At 43.2% G+C, this 21672-nt stretch overlaps 2 protein-coding genes across 27 annotated transcripts in view; both read left to right on the top strand.

Moving 5' to 3' along the window:
* Positions 1 to 9527, top strand: LOC139534677 (mucin-2-like). Its single transcript, XM_071334028.1, has 2 exons — positions 1 to 7278; positions 7793 to 9527. Exons 1-2 carry the CDS (start codon positions 268 to 270, stop codon positions 8816 to 8818), a joined length of 8037 nt encoding a protein of 2678 aa, XP_071190129.1. The 5' UTR covers positions 1 to 267; the 3' UTR covers positions 8819 to 9527.
* LOC139534675 (ankyrin-2-like) overlaps positions 1 to 21623 on the top strand; it is a 213942-nt gene extending 192319 nt beyond the window's left edge. For 24 of the 26 annotated variants that reach the window (XM_071334004.1, XM_071334008.1, XM_071334025.1 and 21 more), the window contains 5 exons: positions 10740 to 10823; positions 11060 to 11224; positions 16550 to 16738; positions 17032 to 17123; positions 18027 to 21623. In XM_071334004.1, the coding sequence (XP_071190105.1) occupies positions 10740 to 10823; positions 11060 to 11224; positions 16550 to 16738; positions 17032 to 17123; positions 18027 to 18240 (744 nt within the window). In that variant the 3' untranslated portion in view covers positions 18241 to 21623. Of the gene's footprint in view, positions 1 to 10226; positions 10320 to 10739; positions 10824 to 11059; positions 11225 to 16549; positions 16739 to 17031; positions 17124 to 18026 lie in introns of all 26 variants that reach the window. The other 2 variants (XM_071334021.1, XM_071334011.1) reach the window with 2 other exon arrangements.
* The last annotated feature ends 49 nt before the right edge of the window (positions 21624 to 21672 follow it).

The following is a 21672-nucleotide window of genomic DNA, read 5'->3' as shown; positions in this document are numbered from 1 at the left end:
CCCTTCTTCACCTTGTACCGCACCTCCCCCTACCAGCTCACCTCTCACGTCCTAGATCCTGTCTACAAAGGGCCCACCCCTCCCCCCTCGCCCTCTCTATCTGTCAAGCATTCTGAGGAGGGGGCACAGGGAGGTGCAGAGTGGGGTGAGTGGTCAACTCAGCCCCCCCAGGCTGAAAGCAACAACAAATGGTTGTTGTCACCAACGAGTCACCAACAGTCGCCCACAAGAAGTCGTAAGCGTGGCTGTGAGAGCCGTCCGTTGTCCATGACCGACTTCGAGGACAGTCTGACTGAATGTGACCAGGCCGAGCCAGACTTCAGTGAGCTGTCCGTGGAGCTAAAGCAAACCTCAGAGGACTACACTTCCCTCTCCACCACCTCTGTCACTATGACAACTGAACGGGTCACAGAGAACATCAGTATTACAGCCAAGCCTATAAATGTACCACAGTCTACTCCGCTGCCTCAGTCTTCTGAGGTCGTACCCAAAGAGACACATAAGATATTCTCAAAGGATCATATTGACGAGGTGTCACACCGACTTTACAAAGTCCTGTTTGGGTATGTAGAGAAGTCAACTAGTAAAGGATCCAGGAAAACACCAATGGAATTGGATGAAGTAGCGGGTACTTACAGAGCCAGCCCGGTTTATGCAGAGGATTCCCCTACCTCCATACCTTTGATTGATGTAGACCAGGCTGAGCTTTACGTCAAACCTGTAGATATCAGTCCCTTGACCCCAGAGTCTATCACCTTTGAAGTGGGTAAGGAATCCCAGACAATCGCTCAAACATCATCTGACGTGTCAAGAACCACTCTCATTTCGGAGTCAGTCAAAGTAAAATCCATTGTCAGCACTGCATTAATCCAGATGTCACATGAATCAACTACTGAGCCCCCAGGAGAGGTGTTAGATCCTCCAGTGGCTGACTCCAGATCAGCCAAATCTGTTATACCGGAGGTAGAGTACAGTTTTACGATAACCTTACCTATCACTCAACATAAGCCTTCAAGTCAGGAGGAAAACTTTGTTACAGTCTTATCAGAGTCATTCATGCCTTTGGTGCCAGAATCTACAGCCTCCGAAACCGAAAAAAAGCCTTTATCCCCTGACTCAGGGTCTGAGTATGCTACTAAATTTGTAGTTTCAATGCATGATCGATCATCTTCGCCAGAGTCAGTGACTTCACATGATAGGTCTGGGTTCCAATCACCTGACTCACCTATACTCGAGTATCGCCCGTCAACACCTGATTCATCCATACTGTTGACTGAGAGTAGAGCCTCATCCCCTGAATCACTGTCGTCCGTTACTGAACTTAGTCTTCCTTTGCCTGACTTGTCCATACCTCCTTTACCATCCCCTGAGATTAAATGGGAAACTGCAAAATTACCTGCTTATGCCCCTGGACAAATGTTCAGGCCATTGACACCTATGGTTCCAAACAAGGGAGAGTTTACCAGAGCGATATCTCCAGGTAGTGAAAGTAGTTATTGTCGATCCATTTCACCTGAATCTGTAATTTACGAAACTGAAGACAGAGCATCGTCTCCTGAATCAGTAATTCTGGAAACAGTAAGGTGGCATTTTTCATCAGATAGACCACTCTCCCCTGAAGAGGATTTACAGAAGAGGGTATCATCACCTGAATCTACCGGGTCAGTCAATGAACATAGACCACTATCCCCTGATTCTCCTGTACCTGAGTTTAGACAGGTGATACCTGAATCGGTTATCTCCACTTCGGGATACAGGTCATTCTCACCTGAATCAGAGACTTCAGTGACTTCAGAAACTGAATATATACCATTGGAGGATTTTGCCTTTTGGCAGAGACCAGACTCACCTGAGTCTACAAGATCAGTAGATGAACATAGATTTCTGTCTCCAGATTCACCAATTCCACAATTTTGGCAATCTGAACCCATTGCTTTAGTGACATTCTGTACATCATCATCATCCCAGTCTATATTTTCAGATGTAGATTATGAGACTGCACCCTTAGTTTCATTACTTTATAAGGATAGACCTTCATCACCTGAATCAGCAGCATCGATAGATGAGTACGGAGCGCTATCACCTGACTCGCCTATACCTCAGTTTCGACACTTATTACCCGACTCTATTGTTGATTATAGATCAGATTCACCTGAATCAGTATCGTCAGACACTGAATATGTTCCAATGTCGCTGGAGTCTATAGCTGCAGCGCATAGATCAGATTCACCTGAAGCTTTAGACTTTGAAAAGGAGATCACGTATCCAGCGTTGACCAAATCGGAATCCCCTAAACCCCTTGTTTTTCTATCCATGACAAAAGCAAAGTTGACCAAATCTGAGACAGTTGTTCCAGAAAAATTACAATTGGCAGCAGAATCATTTGAAGCCATTAAACCTAACCCTGTAATGTTAGAAACTGCTATTTCAACAGGCATGCAAAATATACATCTAGATATACAGCAGTCCACTGAAAAGGGAAAAAGGAAACTCAATCCATTGTCGGCAAAGACGAAATCAGCAAAAAAAAAAAAATCAAAGTCCACCAAAATTGATCCAGCATCTGAATCAGAGATGGAAATTCCTGCTGAAATCCAATTATCTGAGTCAGCATTACCTTCTACAAACCCACCTCCAACGAAAACTGCAGAAGTTGTAACTGCACCTAAACCAGCAATACCCAAATCTACTAAACCTGAACCTCACAAAGTACTATCAGTACCTGATGTAGCTCAACCTTCAGAAGACCAACACATGGTACTATGCGTGTCACCAATAACTGTAACTGAATCAGGTGTATATGTCCCTGAAAGTCCACCAATCATATTCAAGTACACAGCTCCACCCTTTCTGGAATCTAGTAAACCTGAACCTCTTGAAGGTCTATCAGCCACTGGTGACGAGGCTCAACCTCCAGAAGATCAAGACATGGCACTATGCGTGTCACCAATAACTGTAACTGAATCAGGTATTAAGGTCGCTGAAGGTCCACCAATATTAACCGAGTCCTCAATTGCACTATTATTTGAATTTAGTCAACCTGAACCTCAAAAAGGACTATTAGTACCTGCCTTTGCTCAACCTTCATCTGTATCACCATCTGTGTCACCAATAACAGTATCTGAATCAGGTATACATGTCCTTCCATCAGCAATACTAGTGCCAGAGTACAGACTTGTGTATGATGCAGAGCTTTGGAAGCTTATCTCTCAAGTAAATGACCCACAATATGTAGGAGAAACCTACTGTAGTAAAACAGGTGTGTTTGAGTATGCTGGACAAAAAATTGAGTATGAGGAGACATCGGAAGCTGAACGTAAATCGTTATCAACAGATTCTCCAGCTGAGGAGTATGACTCTAAGACACTGTCACCGGATTCATTATCAGAGTACAGACCCATGTCATCTTCATCCCTGATGCTGTTGAAGGATATTACAACAATGTCTCCTGCGTCTACAGGAACAATGAATGAAAATAGATCATTGTCACCAGATTCCCCCGTACCCAAATATTCACCATTGTTCTGTGAAAATGTTCAGTTTCACCATAGGTCATCATCATCTGAATCAGATGATCAGTTACCAGATGATGAGGTTTCTGAGATATTTGAGTCAAGATTTGTAGCTATTGAAGGTAGACCCTTATCACCTGAGTCGACTGGATCAGTCAGTGAGAATAGCTCACTTTCAAAAGACGAAGACATGGTACCTTGTGTGTCACCAATAACGGTAACTGAATCTGGTGTAGAAGTCCCTGAAAGTCTACCAATAATATTTGAGTCCACTGCCCAATTCTTTCCTGAATCTTGTAAACCTGAAGGTCAAAAAATACTATATGTACCTAATTTAGCACAACCTTCAATAGAGCAAGATTTGACACCGTCTATGTCAACAATAACGGTAACTGAATCAGATGCTGATGTCCCAGAAAGTCCACCAATAACATTCGAGTCCACAGCCCAATTCTTTCCAGAATCTAGTAAACCTGAAGCCCAGAAAGGACTGTCAGTACCTGATTTAGCCCAAACTCTAAAAGAACCATCTGTGTCACCAGTAACAGTATTTGAAGAAGGAATACATGTCCCTCCATCAGTCATACGAGTCCCAGTTTACAAACTGAAGTACGATGCAGAGCTTTGGAAGCTGATCTCTCCAATACATGACCCCCAGTATGTAGGGGAAACCCCTAAAACTGGTATATTTGAGTATGCTGACAATATCATAGAGTATGTACAGACATCAGAAAGAGAAAGTCAAAGTTCATCAACTGAGGTTACTGAGGAAAGACCACTCACACCTGATTCTGAGTCTGAATATAGGCCTCTCTCACCTGAGTCAGTTAAGATAAAGACTGTTTTGAGATCAGATTCAGCAGAGTCAGTAAAGTCATTGAAAGCATGTCAATGTTTATCTCCGAATTCCCTCATACCCCAATATTCACTATTTTTTCTTGAAACTGCTCAATCCTATCATAGATCATTTTCACCTGAATCAGTATCTGATGCAGACTTTGAAATAGACTCAAAATATTCAATAGCTCTGGGTATTGAAACTAGATCGTCCTCTCCTGAATCTCTAGGATCTGTCCATGAACATAGACCACTGTCCCCTGACTCTCCTGTACCTCCGTTTAGACAGGTAATACCTGAATCTGTTCTTGGATATAGATCCTCATCGCTTGAATCAGTGACTTCAGAAACCAAACATATACTATCTGAGGCTTTTTCCTTTTGGCAGAGACCAGACTCACCGGAGTCAATAGCATCAGATACAGAGGAAAGACCCCTATCACCTGAGTCTTTATCAGAGTATAGAACCATGTCTCCTGAATCAGTCATGCTACTGACAAACAGCAGATCATCATCACCTGAATCTACAGCATCAGTGGATGAATACAGGTGTCTGTCTCCAGATTCCCCCATACCTACATTTAGACAGGCATTACGAGAGTCTATCGTTTCAATGGTTGGATATAGTTCCTCATCCCCTGCATCATTGGCAGATTATGAAACACAATCTGAAACAGAATACACTCTTTTGATTTCTGAGATTGAAGATAGACCCGACAGTCCCGATTCAACGGCATCAGTAGATGAGTTCAGAGCTCTGTCTCCAGACTCCCCAGTACCCAAGTACACACAGCACAAAACTACTACACTAGTGGCATGGAATAGACCAGCATCGCCTGAATCAATATGCTCAGATACGGAATCTGAAATAGAGTTATTCTTAGTTGCCTCAATTCTTCTTCAGGATAGATGCTCATCACCTGAATCAATAGCATCTATAGATGAATGCAGGGCATTGTCTCCTGACTCACCCATACCTCAGTTTAGGCAGATGTTACCTGAATCTGCTATTTCAACCATTGGGTACAGGTCATCATCACCCGAATCATTTGCTTCAGATATTGAATATGTACCACTAATTTCTGAGTCCTTATTTTATGAGGTGAGACCAGACTCACCTGAATCACTAGCATCAGTGGATGAACATAGGTCTTTGACACCAGAGTCACCAATTCCACAATTTACACAGATCACACTTGGGTCTACCACAGTAGAAACAGGATATAGGTCTTCATCCACTGACTCAATAACATCGGACATGGAATTTGAGTTGGTATATTCTGACAAGTCCTGGCCTGAAAAAAGAGCAGTAATGCCTAAATCAGTGGCATCAGTTGATGAACATAGACCATTAACACCCGAGGCTCCTGTCCCTGATTATAGGGAGGCGTTACCAAAATCTGCATCAATAAGGGAATTATCCTCCACTGGATCAGTGTTGTCGGATTCGGAACACTTGATATCAACTGCAGAGTATTTTCCTACTGAACCTACACAATTGTCACCTGAATCAGTTGAATCAGACTGTGGGGAAACAGAGTTGTCAGCCAAAAGTCTCATTCCTGAGAGTGTATTACCATCAGAAAGATTGGCACGTGAAGAAACAGACCAGAAATCAATGGCTGGTTCACCTATACCTGGAACAACCATGATGGTGGAAGAATACAATCTTAAGTACGATGCACCCGAGTCTTTTCCTGACTGCCAACCCATGTCACCTGCAACATTAGTGTTAAAGGCAGATGTTGGAATATCATCACCTGAATCTGTGTTATTAGAGAAACAAGTTGAGAAGGATAGATCGTTATCCCCTGAGTCAGCTGAATATAGACCCATGTCTCTAGAATCAGCAATGTCAATGGTTGACGTTAGAACATATTCACCTGAATCAATGCATGAGATGAATGACAATAGGTCGCTTTCTCCAGACTCAACCATCCCTCAGTATACAATATCAGGTGTATCACGTATGGATTCATGTAATATGGAGTATGCCACAATAGAACACAGGTCATCATCACCTGAATCAATGTCTTCTGGCTCTGAGTATGAGCTAATGGCCATATCACCGTCAGCATTAGAGAGTAGGCCATCCTCACCTGATTCCCTAGAATCAGTCGGCAGGAATAGACGGCTATCGCCTGACTCACCAGTGCCTGAGTTTATGAGGATATTATCTCAGTACTTCATGGAACCCCTTCGTGATAGAACGTCTTCACCTGAGTCAGTGTCATCGGACACTGTATTCGTAGCCTTACCTCTAGATTATTGGGCCGATGTCCGCCGAAGGCAGTCGTCTCCTGAATCCCGTGAATCAGATGAAGAGTTAAGTTTAGTTATTACAGGTACAGACCCAATAACATTTAAAGCAGGTACGTTGAGTCATGTGACAACTGTTTTAACATCTGAGCGTGTCCCATTGTCACCCAAAGAAAAGTCCTTGGGTGTCACTCTGTTGTCAGTCCCCGATAATGAATTTGAAATAGACCAAGGACAAATGAGCACAACAGATCAAGGCTTACCAAGGGTCAGTGGACTAGTAGCAGAAATGGTTACCTCATCTACGGAATGGACACAGATAAAGCATGGTTCAGAGCATGCTGAAACCATCCCAACTCCCCAAGCCACTATTGGTTTGGAAGACGTCAAAAAGGTCCAGAAAGACGTGCCAGTAAATCAACAACCAGTGAAGGTCCAGAAAGACGTGCCAGTAAATCAACAACCAGTGAAGGTCCAGAAAGACGTGCCAGTAAATCAACAACCAGTGAAGGTCCAGAAAGACATGCCAGTAAATCAACAACCAGTGAAGGTCCAGAAAGACGTGCCAGTAAATCAACAACCAGTGAAGGTCCAGGACAGAAAAGAGGAAGAAGAAGAGGTCCTGTGCCCCAGTGCTGATACAATAAACACCCAGAAAGACCCACAGAGGGTAAGAGAGCGAGCATGATAAAGCTGACTTGCACGTGCCATGAAATAATGGAATAACTCCCATTCTAATGGAGGATGACAATAACACTGTGTGGTCGAAATGGATGTCTGGATTCAGCAATGTGTTTTTGGCGAATTGGAGTGTATCTGAGGAATATTTGTGCGATCACAATATACTTGGATGGTGTTTGATGTAACTAACCAATTTTGTCTCTTTTGAGATGTAACTAATAATTTGTGAACGAGCACAATCTCATCACTGTAACGTCATCTGGCACTATGATGTTGGCCTTTAGAATTGCATGGTTTGTTCTCCAATGGTTTGTTTTGTAATTTGTTCTTGCGGTGATTTAAAATATAACATGATGTTGTTGAAGAAAATGAATCACAAGACCTAGTACTCTGTTAGTGTTATGCAGTTTGTTGATGGTATGTCGGTGGTGCATGCCAACTGACTTGCTGTAACAACGCATTTCAGGAAACCATGTTCAAGTGATGTCAACATTTATTTCTAGGCTCCGTCTCAAACTGCCAAGGAAATACTGTTGCAGACCGGTTATGGAAAGATGCAAAGTGAATTAAAGTCTACCATGATAATGGAAAGTACTTTACATGAACAAAAGGCAGTTCCAGCCTTCAGTCAAGAAACCAGAGTATCAGGACTGGCATCTACTAAACAGACGAAGACAGCCACAGGCTATGCATCTTTTATATCAACTCCATTGCAGATCAGTGAACAAGACACCTTCACTACCCATAGAGCAGTCACACCTAAACTAAAGAGTCAGGAATCCTCTGACTCGAGTGAATTTACATACAAGGTATTTGAGCAGAATCAATCGGGTGAGTTATTTTCACCGATGTCAAGCCAATTCCTGGTGCCTCCCGATTACGAAGCTGTGTTTTCCGGACGCCAATCTCTGAGAGTCTCTGAGTGTAGCCAGGTGTCTCCCACTGATATGAGTCCAGTTTCGCCAGTCTTCAGTGACTCTCTGTCAGATAAGAGTCAGGTCACAACGACCACCCTGATAGGTCTTGAGTCCGCTTCCAAGTCTGTTACACCTGGATCCGCAGAAGCCTTTGAATTCTCCCCAGACTTTAAGCGAGTGCTCAATGAATTTGAGAAATCACTCTCTGCATTTGGACCAGATATCCAATCAGATTCCGCCCAAGAAGACTCAGACCTGGAGTTCTTTGACTGCAACGATGACTTGTCAGACTTCTTAGAGCCAGAGGATCTGGAGCCAGAGGAACCTGAAGTCCTCTACCACATCGAAGAGCCACCTTCCCCAACCCCCTTCGGCAGCACACCGGAAACAGGCTTCCTCAAAGGGAGCCCTTTATACAGCGCACAGTTCCTACGTGTGGATGACCAAAAGCGCTTCTCATCGGGTAGTGAAAGTCTTGGGGATTATGGCATTTATGACAGACCAGAAAGTGAAAGTGAAACTGTACCCACATGTGAAGAGCTTCCCTCCAGGTCGCCGGCAGGGTACGATGACGATGAGTACTCTCTGGAACGGGTAAGAGGTCGAGCATGACGACTGCACCCTGCCCTGGCTTGTGTCCCAGCTTCTCAGGCTGATTGCAGTGTTACCACAGTCCAGAGAGGACATCAACTCACTCAAACACAAGTACAAAAAGCTTATGAGTGCTGTGTTTGCATGTGTGTATACTTACAAAACAATACACTGTAAGTCAAACCACTCCAAAGTGGGGTCACTGACCAACACAATGGAATAATCATGGGACAAAATAAGGAATAAGGAATATACTTACATTTGAGAATGTTTGCTGGCTGTGTTTGCTAATTATTTTCATATTTTCAGCAAGGGTATACAATGAAGAGAATCTACAGTACATACGAAAACATTCTATTAAAAAAAAGTGAAATAATTGTCAAACCTTTACTGTCAATACTTCATATTCCACATCAACATTCCATACAGAGGTACTTGTTTAGGCTTTGACCACAATTTCTTTGGATTATCATTTACATATCTTGCATGGCTGGTTTTGTTGAAGGGGTGTTGTACAACTGGGCCTTCTCTTCATTCATCTTCCATCTCCAACACCATTTCATAGAACCTCTCTCATATTTTATTTATTTCTGAAAAGTTATATCAGGTCTACGATAGCCTACTTTTGAATGCCTTTTTGCCTTTCCAATGAGAGAAAAGTAAAAAGTCCAACCGAGAAAGAGAAAAGAAGGAACACTGTTGCTTGTTGTTTTGTTCTTGCAGTAACTGCCTGCAGTAACTGTGCCTGCAGTAACTGTTCTTGCAGTAACTGTGCCTGCAGTAACTGTGCCTGCAGTAACTGCCTGCAGTAACTGTGCCTGCAGTAACTGTTCTTGCAGTAACTGTGCCTGCAGTAACTGTTCTTGCAGTAACTGTGCCTGCAGTAACTGTGCCTGCAGTAACTGTGCCTGCAGTAACTGTTCTTGCAGTAACTGTTCTTGCAGTAACTGTGCCTGCAGTAACTGTTCTTGCAGTAACTGTGCCTGCAGTAACTGTGCCTGCAGTAACTGTTCTTGCAGTAACTGTTCTTGCAGTAACTGTGCCTGCAGTAACTGTTCTTGCAGTAACTGTGCCTGCAGTAACTGTGCCTGCAGTAACTGTTATTGCAGTAACTGTGCCTGCAGTAACTGTTCTTGCAGTAACTGTGCCTGCAGTAACTGTGCCTGCAGTAACTGTGCCTGCAGTAACTGTTCTTGCAGTAACTGTTCTTGCAGTAACTGCCTGCAGTAACTGTGCCTGCAGTAACTGTTCTTGCAGTAACTGTTCTTGCAGTAACTGCCTGCAGTAACTGTGCCTGCAGTAACTGTGCCTGCAGTAACTGTTCTTGCAGTAACTGCCTGCAGTAACTGTGCCTGCAGTAACTATACAAAATGTGTAACCATGATATGATGATCTATTATGCTCACATTGGCTGTGTGCTGTCTCTCAGGAGATAAATGAGGAGCTAGGGTTGCTGTCATCGGATAACTCAGAGGAAGAGGTGTTAACCTCCAGGGTGGTCCGACGCAGAGTTATCATCCAGGTATCGGGCATTGGAGAGCATGTGGAGGAGTGGGCCCTGCCATAGTGTGCTGTGGGGCTGGGTTTAGATGGGAGTTGAGTTTTAGCTTGTGGGTCATTTTGTTGCTGTGCTGAACTTTGGATAATGCCTATGATATATAGATATACAGTGTATTCATATTTAGATTTCTGTCTCATTCTGTCTCCGCTTTGTTTTATACTGCATCCTCATATGCCATATCATTTTGTTCTGTGACAGATTGATTAAATATTTGTGGTCTTTGATAATGGTTCAAAATGACTGAACTGTGTTGGTTTATTTCCCTTTTTGAGTTTGCGATGTTTAAACCGGTTCCTCTGTGTACATGCCTTAACTCCAGTGTGTGTCCCGGGTCTGTTAGGTCAGTGCTCTGACTGTGCATCTACTATGTTCTCTCTCCAGGCGGATGACCTGTCAGACATCCCTCCCCAGACAGTCACAGAAGAACAGTACATGGATGAGCAAGGAAACATGGTAGTCAAGAAGGTAAAGGGACATTTTACACCTACATTCACAGACACTTACCTCTAGAACACTCCCCGATTTACAGTAGACCTCAACAACATAAGAAAAATATAAGCTCCCACCAAATGATGATTATTTATTACATAACTACTATTTATCAATGATTTCCCCAGGCAAATAAGTGTGTTTGCTCTTATATGACCTAGTCATGCAGCTCAGTGCTCTACATTCCTCTCTCTCTGGTCTCTCTCCCCCAGATCACACGGAAGGTGATCCGTAAGTACTTCTCTCCAGACGGTGTGGAGAGAGAGGAGGTGACGGTGCAGGGATCTCAGCAGGAGATGGTCAGCGTGGAGGAGGGAGATGCCTTCTCCAAGGTGGTGAAGAGGACAGTGGTCCGGAGTGAGGGAGATCAGACTGAGGTCAGTCCGTCCATCTGACTGTCGTCTTTGTGTCTATACGTTTACATTTTGGTATTTAGCAGATGCTCTTATCCAGAGCGTCTTACAGTAAGTAGTGAGTGCACACATTTTCATATTTTGTTTGTACTGGTAAGGGCTGTGCGGTCAGCCGGTAATTGTCAAGCAAATAACTGTCGGTCTCACAGTAATTGACCGTTAATTAACATAAACACATTTAGCATCTCCTGGCTTCCACACAACCTACAAGCCACTGATGCAGACATGTGGAACATCTACATTTTAAAGTCTAATAAATCCATGTAATATAGCCTACACCTAAATCCATTATTTATTTTAGACAGGTCTAAAGAAGCATAATATGAAGAAAATGTAGTCTATTTCATAAGAACAGAATAGCATACTCTGAGTTGGTCTTATTTTAGGTCCTGATCTGGCTATGCCAAATGGCTGTGGGCTACACTAGTTCATTTAGCAGACAAGATTTGCTTAGAATTCCGTGGCATTATTTTATATTATTTTATAGTATGAAGAATACAATTGAACAAATCTGAATAAAACAGAAAGGATATTTTCTCCAAAAGATTTGAGGGAGTGTGCGCATGCGGCTATTCTGTGTTGAGCGGTTAACAAAGAATTAAGTATTCCTATATTCTTAATTTAGAGTTATTAATGTAACTTTAGTTGTTCTACAAACGTTGGGCTATATGTTTTGATTTTTTAAAACATTGTTAGGCTGCATGATGCGAGTCTAATGATGATTTGGAAAAAAGTAGCTTGAAAAGCATGAGCTCTGCTTTGTTTTTTTGTGCAGGCTGTACACACTACATCAGTCACTCATTCACAATTTGACAAGCACTTGATAATGCCTAGAATTTCACAGCGACATCCCCTTTGTGTAGCCCGTAATGCACCCTAAAAAGATCCATGCCGTTGTGCCCCTGGCTGCGCGCTCCATCACGTGATTGGGTCTTTCTCACAGGCTACAAGTGAAGACAGACTTATCGGGGATGCAACTGCGTGAGTCCTTATTCAATTCCGAGGTGCATATTGAAGATATTGGAAGAACTGTCCATATTTACTTTTCGTCAGGCAACAAGATGAGTAGGCCTAACGAACAGCAAAAGCAGTAGCCTATGTCAATCTACTATCCCACATAGTACAAAGGTCGACTTCTGTCGGATAAATAAATATTCCAAACATAGTCTGGGACAGTTGTGGGATGTGATAGATCCCAAATTAATACGCAATTTGCTGATGGTACAGATCAGAACTTTTAGCTTAAAATGTTGATAAACTATTAGGGTATTTCTTCACATTATAAGCACAGCAGTGCGCACATGGTAGTAGGATATAAGCGTGAATGTTCCATTAGTGGGAAACACCATTGTCAAAAGTGACCACAAATGCCATTATGCAATTAATGCTTTTATTATAAAGGTGCATTTTATAGCAAAATATTTCCTCCCCAAACTTGAAAGTCACACGTTGCTTATGTATGCCAGTTAGGCTCTACACCTCTTGTAAAGCTGATTAATGTGCTTCATTTTAAGAAGGTATTTGGCCACTTTAGTTGTGATACAACTAAAGTGTTTTCTCGTGTTTTCTCGTGCAAATGCATAGCCTATAGAAATGTTGCACAACATGAGCTCTCATGAAGTGTTTGAATCAATTTGCATTGATGTCAGAGTGATTAGAGGGACAATAGAGTGCTGAGTACCAGGCAGTTAGCAAGTGTGTTAGGCTACTAATGACCAGCAGCAGCATCAGAGCTTCGAGAAGCCTAATTACCGTGACTAAACAGTCATGTGGAATTTGACTGCCTGCATGACTGCCGGTGTGGAGGTAATACAGTCAACGCGACAGCCCTAGTACTGGACCCCCATGGGAATCGAACCCACGTCTCTGTGCCAAGTGTCTATAGTCTTTCTTTGGGGTCAATATTCCAGTGTTTCTGAAAACTATTGAGGATTACATGCAAGAACCATTTCAGTGGCAGTATACTTATGCAGTATACTAGATACTGTAGATATCTGTCAGCTAGAACACTACATCTCCCATAACCCCCTGCGCTACAGGTCACTTGGCCAATTAAGGAGCTGAGTGATAGGTTAACTTGGCAGCACCTGTGCTAAACTGGGAGCATGCCACAAGAGGAGCTGCAAAATGCACAGCTTCATGGACCCAGGGGGTTTTTCTGGATCAAAATGGGGCTTAGATGGTGGCAGTGGGCGTGGCAGTGGGCGTGGCAGCGCATTGGTACCAACCATTAGTATGTGTGTAACGGGGGCTGAGCTATAGCGGAGTTTGTGAGACAAGGGCGGATCCAGAAGGGGTCCGGGACCGGGTAATTTTTACAAAAACATCTGTAGAGTCAGAATGTTTTGAGCTCCATGATACTCACAAGCGTCGTTAGACGGTAAAGGGTTCTTCTACATAGAAGATCAGAGGAAATCCCAGGACATACAGTAGTGTCTATAATACTGTATAAGCTCACGTAGTTGCTGTCACAAACTCCACACAGTTGTCACTGACTAGTTGGATAATCATTTCCCACTGAGCAAACCATTTCTGTTCTTCATTTTGATCAGGTTTTTGCTTTGGCTGACCTTATTTGTCAATGAAACGCATGAATGCAACTGTTTATGTCAAATAGTTTTGTGTTCTACTAAGCTAACATATAGAATAGTTTTAAGATGGTCATACCATAGATCATTTAGCTAGTTGATTTGGAATTTTAGGACCCCTTTTTAGGTATAAAAAAAATATATAAAAAACAATTTGATAAATTATTACATTTGGCCTTTAGCCCATAGAAACACATTGAATAACAAATTCATAAAAAATAAATAATAAGGAATAAGGATTTGAAGTGTCTGTCCTATATCTAGGAGATATAAGAAAACTCTGGAAATATTTTTGTGTTTTTGGACACATAGTTAAACCCTTATTTTTGTTGCCACAAAATTACCTCCATACTTCCATTTGTTTGTATGGGTTACTTTCAGACGAGTCCCGTCTTTCCATAGAGTGGTCATAACCGCTCGGACGCCACAGACGTTTTCGTGAAAAGACTGATTTTCAGGATGTCTCCTGGTCTGACAAACACCACTGTAGCTCGTGGATTGAGATGCAGCCAACCTGATATCTTAGCTTAATTAAACTGAAGGATTCTGATGGGGATTGTTTTATTATGTTACTTAGATTGACGCACGGGTGCATCAGTAGACTCTTAAGGAATAATTATTAAAGGTCTTATAAATTAATGATATATACCCAGTGATTCTTGAAGAATATAACTTATACATGAGCTTAGATGAATAGTCATAAACCATCAGAACCCAAAATATAAGCTTGTTTTACTCCAATGTTTGTAAATACAGTAAATGTTACAAACACTATTTAGTCTCAAAACATGATTAAAACTATAATTTTGATATCATGGATGGTCAGTCCTTGCATCCATAGCTCTGTCTATGAATTTGAGAGTGGTTCAATTTCTCCAGCCCCATCTCTCAGCTTTTTAACGAAACAGGTGCACTTTGTTATTGTTTCAACTGCTGATTGCCTCTTTAATGTTTGAATGAAACCCTTTTGAATCATTTAATGTTTGGAGTATATTACATGCTAACCGAGTTAGACCTTTTGATTTGAAGTACTGTATGATTAATATATTCAAAACCTTAATCTGCCTTAACCCTGTCTCCTGAACCCTTCGTACTGAGATCCTTTGCATATTCATGGCCCTTGTGTGGTCAACCTCTGGCTACACCACAATATATCATGCATCCTTAGTTGCTACAGAGTGTACAGTGCATTCGGAAAGTATTCAGACCCCTGCACTTTTTTCACATTTTGTTACGTTACAGCCTTATTCTAAAATGTATTAAATATACTTTTTTTTCTCATCAATCTACACATAATACCCCATAATGACAAAATGAAAACCGTTTTAATTTGTTTTCTAAGTTATTTAAAAAATAAAAAACAGAATACCTTATTTACATAAGTTTTCAGACCCTTTGCTATGAGACTCGAAATTGAGCTCAGGTGCATCCTGTTTCCATTGATCATCCTTAAGATGTTTCTACAACTTGATTGGAGTCCACCTGTGGTAAATTCAATTGATTGGACATGATTTGGAAAGGCACACACCTGTCTATATAAGGTCCCACAGTTGACAGTGCATGTCAGAGCGAAAAACCAAGCCATGAGGTCAAAGGAATTGAATGTAGAGCTCCGAGACAGGATTGTGTGAAAGGTACCAAAACATTTTGGAAGCATTGAAGGTCCCCAAGAACGCAGAGGCTTCCATCATTTTAAATGGAAGAAGTGTGGAACCTCCAAGACTCTTCCTAGAGCTGGCCTCCTGGCCAAACTGAGACACTGTCACTCTGACAGAGCTCTGGAGTTCCTCTGTGGAGATGGGAGAACCTTCCAGAAGGACAACCATCTCTGCAGCACTCCATCAATCAGGCCTTTATGGTAGAGTGGCCAGACGGAAGCCGCTCCTCAGTAAAAGGCACATGACAGTCCGCTTGGAATTTGTCAAGAGGCACATAAAGGACTCTGACCATGAGAAACAAGATTCTCTGGTCTGATGAAACCAACACTTTGGCCTGAATGCCAAGCGTCATGTCTGGAGGAAACCTTGCACCATCCTTACTGTGAAGCTTGGTGGTGGCAGCATCATGCTGTGGGGATGTTTTTCAGCGTCAGGGACTGGGAGACTAGTCGGGATCGAGGGAAAGATGAACGGAGCAAAGTACAGAGATCCTTGATGAAAACCTGCTCCAGAGAGCTCAGGACCTCAGACTGGGTCGAAGGTTCATGTTTCAACAGGACAAGGACAATGACCCTAAGCACACAGCCAAGACAATGCAGGAGTGGCTTCGGGACAAGTCTCTGAATGTCCCAGAGCCCGGACTTGAACCCGATCAAATATCTCTGGTGAGACCTGAAAATAGCTGTGCAGCAACACTCCCCATCCAACCTGACTGAGCTTGAGAGGATCTGCTGAGAAGAATGGGAGAAACTTCAAACTATGGCACACAAATACAAGTGTGCCAAGCTTGTAGTGTCATACCCAAGAAGACTCGAGGTTGTAATTGCTGCCAAAGGTGCTTCAAAAGAGGGTCTGAATACTTTGTAAAAATGTCTACTTATGGGTTATTGCGTGTAGCTTGGTGAGGATTTTTAGTAATTTTTTTAAACAGTTTTAAAATAAGGCTTTAATGTAACAAAATGTGGAAAAAGTCAAGGGGTCTGAATACTTTCCGAATGCACTGTAAATCAGTTAGCTTTAAACCCTATGTTTGACCTCTCCAGTTGACCTTCTCGGAGCCCCTTGCCCTGGGGGCCACCACGGCCTCGGAGATCGAGTCAGAGCAGGCGCAGGGTCGAAAGGTCAGCAAGGTGGTCAAGACGACGGTGGTGAGGGGCGAGAGGATGGAGAAGCAGACGGGTGACCCCTCGCTGGCCGCAGACCTCCCCTCGGCCAAAGAGGACTTTGAGAAGGTCAGTAGGTTGAGTGAGACCAGTTGTGATATAAAGCCAGGAAGGTATTTTCTACCTCAGTGGCTCGAGCAGAGCAGGTTGAGCTGGATCAAGTGTTGTAAGGGATACTATGCCTGGAACATAAAGCTGAATGTTTAGAGCTTTATAGCATGCCATTGAAATGGTTCTTGACTGACATGTTTGTTACTGTATGACCTGTTAAAACCTTTATTGAAGACTTAACTCAACTCTAAGAACAGACACAGAGTGTTTTGGTGTTTGAAATGTCCTTTTCCTTGTTCTGTCACATCCAGGCATTGAGTTATGCTGGAGGCTTTGGGAAAATTCTACTTCCCCATTTAGTAGAGAAAGAGGTTGTGAAGGAGGACGGTTCTGTTGTGAAAAGGTTTGAGAACAGCATGGGAGTGTTCATTAATTGACCCAAGGTGTCCATGTTTGTACACTCCTGTTAGTTTGTTGAGTGATTTATCTGAAAGCATGATGTAAATACCTCTGTCTTAACATTTAGATTACATGCTTAGATAAAATGCTAAGATTCGGACCTGGGCATGTGCAAAGTAAGTTACCCATCGAAGGGCGTGTTTAAGATGACTCATATGGTTGCTGTTGGTGATGGTAGAGAGAAGGCTAACCTGCATGGGTTTTTTTGAGACGTGGATTAGCTTGAATGGTTTGGGTCACGATGACCAGTGACCAGAGTTAGTTTTGGTCGAAGCCTGTCAATGAAGCTTTGACAAAACTTTCAGGTTCTTTTGGAATTACTGGTTAACCAAGTCTAATAAACTCTCTCTTCCATCTCTCGCTCTCTCTCTCCTTCTCCCATCTCCTTATCTCACCCACCCACTCCTTCCCTCCCTCTCTCCATCTCTCTCACCCCACACTTCCTCACCTCTTCCCTCCCTCCACCGCTCCCACCCACCCCACCCCACACCTCCTCCCTCCTTCCCTGCCACCTCTCCCACCCCACACCTCCTCCCTCCTTCCCTGCCACCTCTCCCACCCCACACCTCCTCACTCCTTCCCTCCCTCCATCTCTCCCACCCCACCCCAACCCAACCAACCCCACCCCACACCTCCTCTCTCCTTCCCTCCATCTCTCCCACCCCACACCTCCTCCCTTCCATCTCTTCCATCCCATACCACCTCATTCCTTCCCTCACTCCATATCTCCCACCCCACACCTCCTCACTCCTTCCCTCCTTCCATCTCTCCCACCCCACACCTCCTCCCTCCTTCCCTCCCACCCCACACATCCTCCCTCTTTCTCTTTTCTCTGTCCCATCTCCAGAACCCAGATGCGTAAGTCTCGTACCCAGAAGAGGACTGTGGCGATGGATGCCCAGGGTAAGCATGTGCACCTGGAGCGGCTGGACGACACCCCAGAGACCCTGCAACCCGATGCCCTTCAGCGACACCTGCACCTGCTGCTCCAACGCTATTGCGCCAAGGAGGAGGAGGGAGGAGAGAAGGAGAAAGAGGAGGAGAGGAGAAAGAAGAAGTGATGGGCTTTTTTGATTTGCTGGCTGAGTTGTGTGTCTTCCCTTTTGGCCTTGCCCCCCATGCTACATAAGCCTCCTATCCACAAAAAACCTATGAAGTCTTGTAAGCTAATCTCTACCACAACTCTGACCCCTCGATGACCCCTAACGACCCTTAACCTTTACCGCCCAGCCAGACTTCCCCTGCTAAAGACACTGGATTGCGTTTTGGTTTCAATTTTTGTTTTTCCGTTTTGTAGCAAATGAAACAATTATTATTTATTTTTTTTGCTTTTGACTTGTTTCCATTATTTTTTTTGCTCATTTTGTGACCAAAGATGGCACCCCCTTTCTCGTCGGGTGACTTAGAATATTTTTTTTGTCGTTATCCTTTTGTTTGGTTCTTTTAGTTTTTGGCTGCTGTGGTACAATAAAAAAACAACACAAAAAAAATGCTAGGAATGAAAACAGCTACAGGAAACGTATGAAGAGGGTGCACCTCGCACGTTAGCCTCATGCAGAGGCCTCTTTCTGAAGGAACGATTGTAAACATTTGTAAATAGAGAAGACTGGTAGAAAACAAAACAAACAGCAATTCAAAAGCATTTGTTATATTTGTCCCACGGTACCTGCACCAATCTGTTCTGAGGTCAAGGGTGACGGGTCTTAACACATTTGACCCTTTTCATCCGACTATCAAGAGATTGTTACATAGGAGTCAGTTGTCATAAACAGTTTTGGAGAGATACTGTTTTAAAGGAGTGAATGCCATAGTCTTTCATCAAGGACTTTTGAATCAGATAAGCGCAAATACGCTGTGATCTGAACCCCCATTTCACTGAAGCTAATCATCCCCATATAACCCTCCACTACTGTTCAGTTTACAAAGTTGGCTCAAGGTGGTTACGTGTGTAATGATGTGGTGTTGTTTTTTTTACGTGAGCTTTGTGAACACACGTTCAGCCCCAGCCCCAGGTACTGTCCCCATCTCCCTGTTTTTCTCTGTCTGTTTCTGTAGTATGGGTGTTGTGTAGTCAAACTTCCTTCTGAGCAGTACATCAGACTGCTGCCACCTATGTGTGTGCGTGTGCGTGCACGTATGTATGCGTGTTTGTGTGTTAGTTCATAGTATCCTCACCGACATTGCGACCTGCCATTTGCGAAAGAAATGATCCAGAATGTTCTCTTTCCTTGACCTTCATGTACGCGCTTTTATCTCCCATTACTACACCTATAGGTCATAACACTAGGTACGTCGCCCCTCCTTCCCTCCCATGAGTCACTTGTGCGTGCCATCTCACCCCTGTTCATTTCCCCCTATAAATAACTTTGATTAAAGGTATACTCAGCGATATGACGTAGATGCATAAAGTCAACATAGTGGGTCAATATCCACAACAACTAAGAGCGTTGAAGCGTGAGGCTCAACTTCTCTGCTGTTTTGGTCCTGTGGCTACCACTCTGTGAACAGCGTGAAGCGAACCCGTGCCCATGCGCAGATACTGTGTGTGACTGTGTGAGAGCGAAGTCTTGCATCTCGCTAATCTCAATATCTGCGGTGCTGCTCGTGGCAACATCATTTCATTGAGTTTAAGCCTGTTAAGATCGTGCAAGTATGGGACAGAGAGAGACCAGTGTTCTGTTTTATTTGCTGTTGTTGATTAGATTTGTTTTCTGTTGTTGGTTTTATGGTATCCAATAAATGGTGATAAGATCAAAAGATTGGCACATCATCTTGAGTTTCTGACAGATTATTTTTGGTCTGACCTGCTTCGTGTTTGCAGCGTGGAGATAGAAGATCCTTTATCATTGGCCCTTTTACATGCATTATTTCTTGCTCAATGGTATGTTTCCACAATCTTGTTCTGAGGGCAGATTGGTTGGATGGCCAAGGGACGGAGCTTGAGCTATATGATTGGTTGGATGGGGCCAGGGGGTGGAGCTTGTGACAGGTGAAAATCAAATGAGAAAAGCAACGTTAGTGGTAGGTTGGTGGATGGATGAACGAATGGTGTTAAATGCGGTTTGCGACATTAAGGTCCCTGGTTCAACTCCCCATGCGTCGCTTCTTGTTTCCTAAACTAACTTCATCTTATTTTCAAAAATTTTATTTTACCCCTTTTCCTCAGTATCCAATTGGTAGTTACAGTGTTGTCTCATCACTGCGACTCGGGAGAGGCAAAAGTCAAGAGCCATGCATCCTCTGAAACATAACCCAACCAAGCCACACTGCACACTTAACCCAGAAGCAGCAATGTGTCAGAGGAAACACTGTACACCCGGTGACCATGTCAGCATGCACTGCATCTGGCCCATCACAGGAGTCACTAGTGCACAAAGACACTAGTCAAACCCTCCTCCATTGTGTGCCACCCCATGGGTCTTCCAGTCATGGTCAGCTGTGACAGAGCCTGGACTCAAACCCAGAATCTCTAGTAGCACCGCTAGCTCTGCCTTAGACCACTGCACCACTCGGGAGTTCACATCACTTTAGAAAGTAAACTGTGCATCATTTCTTTTGACTGGTTAGATTCAAAAGACCCAAACTTCCAGCTGATGGTGTGTGCCTGAGTGGCAGAGGGTATAAGACATAGGTTGTCATACAGAAGGTGCCTAGTTCAAATCCCGGTGTATCTTTTGTTTCCTTCACATTTCTTGCCTAAACATTCTGCCATCAGAACAAGCTCTACGGTTAAATACCATCCAAGCAATATCATTGTGATTTTGGCTCCCACAGACTTGCAAGGTCTATTCATTTCAACTGGTATACATGGGGGTGGAGTAAACACTGAGCAGTCTTCTGCGAATTACATCTTTGCCAAGTTTAATTTTGTTTCTCCGTATTTATTGATGTCCAGCCATGCTCCTCCTCTCCTCCTCCAGTGTGCGGAGACATGAGTGTGTTTTGTGTGTGTGTAAGTTGAAGATGGGAAAGGGAATTTCAATTAAAACTCTTCGACCGATAAGTTGCCATTGTACGCAAGGCTTCACATGAATTCTGAAACGCTCTAGAAACAATGACTGAAACAAATGCAGAAACCAAAACCAGAACTGACATGGATGTGCTGTAATCTTGGGCTGGCTGGCTGAAAGCATCGTTGGTGTTATCTGTGGTACAGACTTTATCTATGTAATCTATCTAATATTACGGTTCATCACTTTGCCAATTTACTTTGTGTGATCAAAATAAAAGAAACAAAAAAGAAATGTCAAAAACGTGCATTTGATTTGATGAATCCGCATCGTGTTTCCATGGTGATAACAATATTACACATATATAAATATCTATGAGGGCATGTATTAGTTATGAAGTTAATAATAAAGGAGGGAAAAGTCTGAATGGCTAACATGGCATAGCAGCTACAGTGTACGTGGCAGAATATTAAATTGTACATGTGTCAAATGTGTGTGGTGTGGTTGTCATTTTTACTAACCATGCTTTGAAGGATTACACTA

Source organism: Salvelinus alpinus, chromosome 11 (assembly GCF_045679555.1).
Source record: "Salvelinus alpinus chromosome 11, SLU_Salpinus.1, whole genome shotgun sequence".
Taxonomy (NCBI): domain Eukaryota; kingdom Metazoa; phylum Chordata; class Actinopteri; order Salmoniformes; family Salmonidae; genus Salvelinus; species Salvelinus alpinus.
This window is presented reverse-complemented; position numbering and strand designations above follow the sequence as displayed.

Excerpts from the sequence above, each read along its gene's own strand:
- LOC139534677 (XM_071334028.1), top strand. The coding sequence starts at position 268 with ATGACCGACTTCGAGGACAGTCTGACTGAATGTGACCAGGCCGAGCCA. Across the intron at positions 7,279-7,792 it reads CCCAGAAAGACCCACAGAGG|GCTCCGTCTCAAACTGCCAA; the intron begins GTAAGAGAGCGA and ends ATTTATTTCTAG.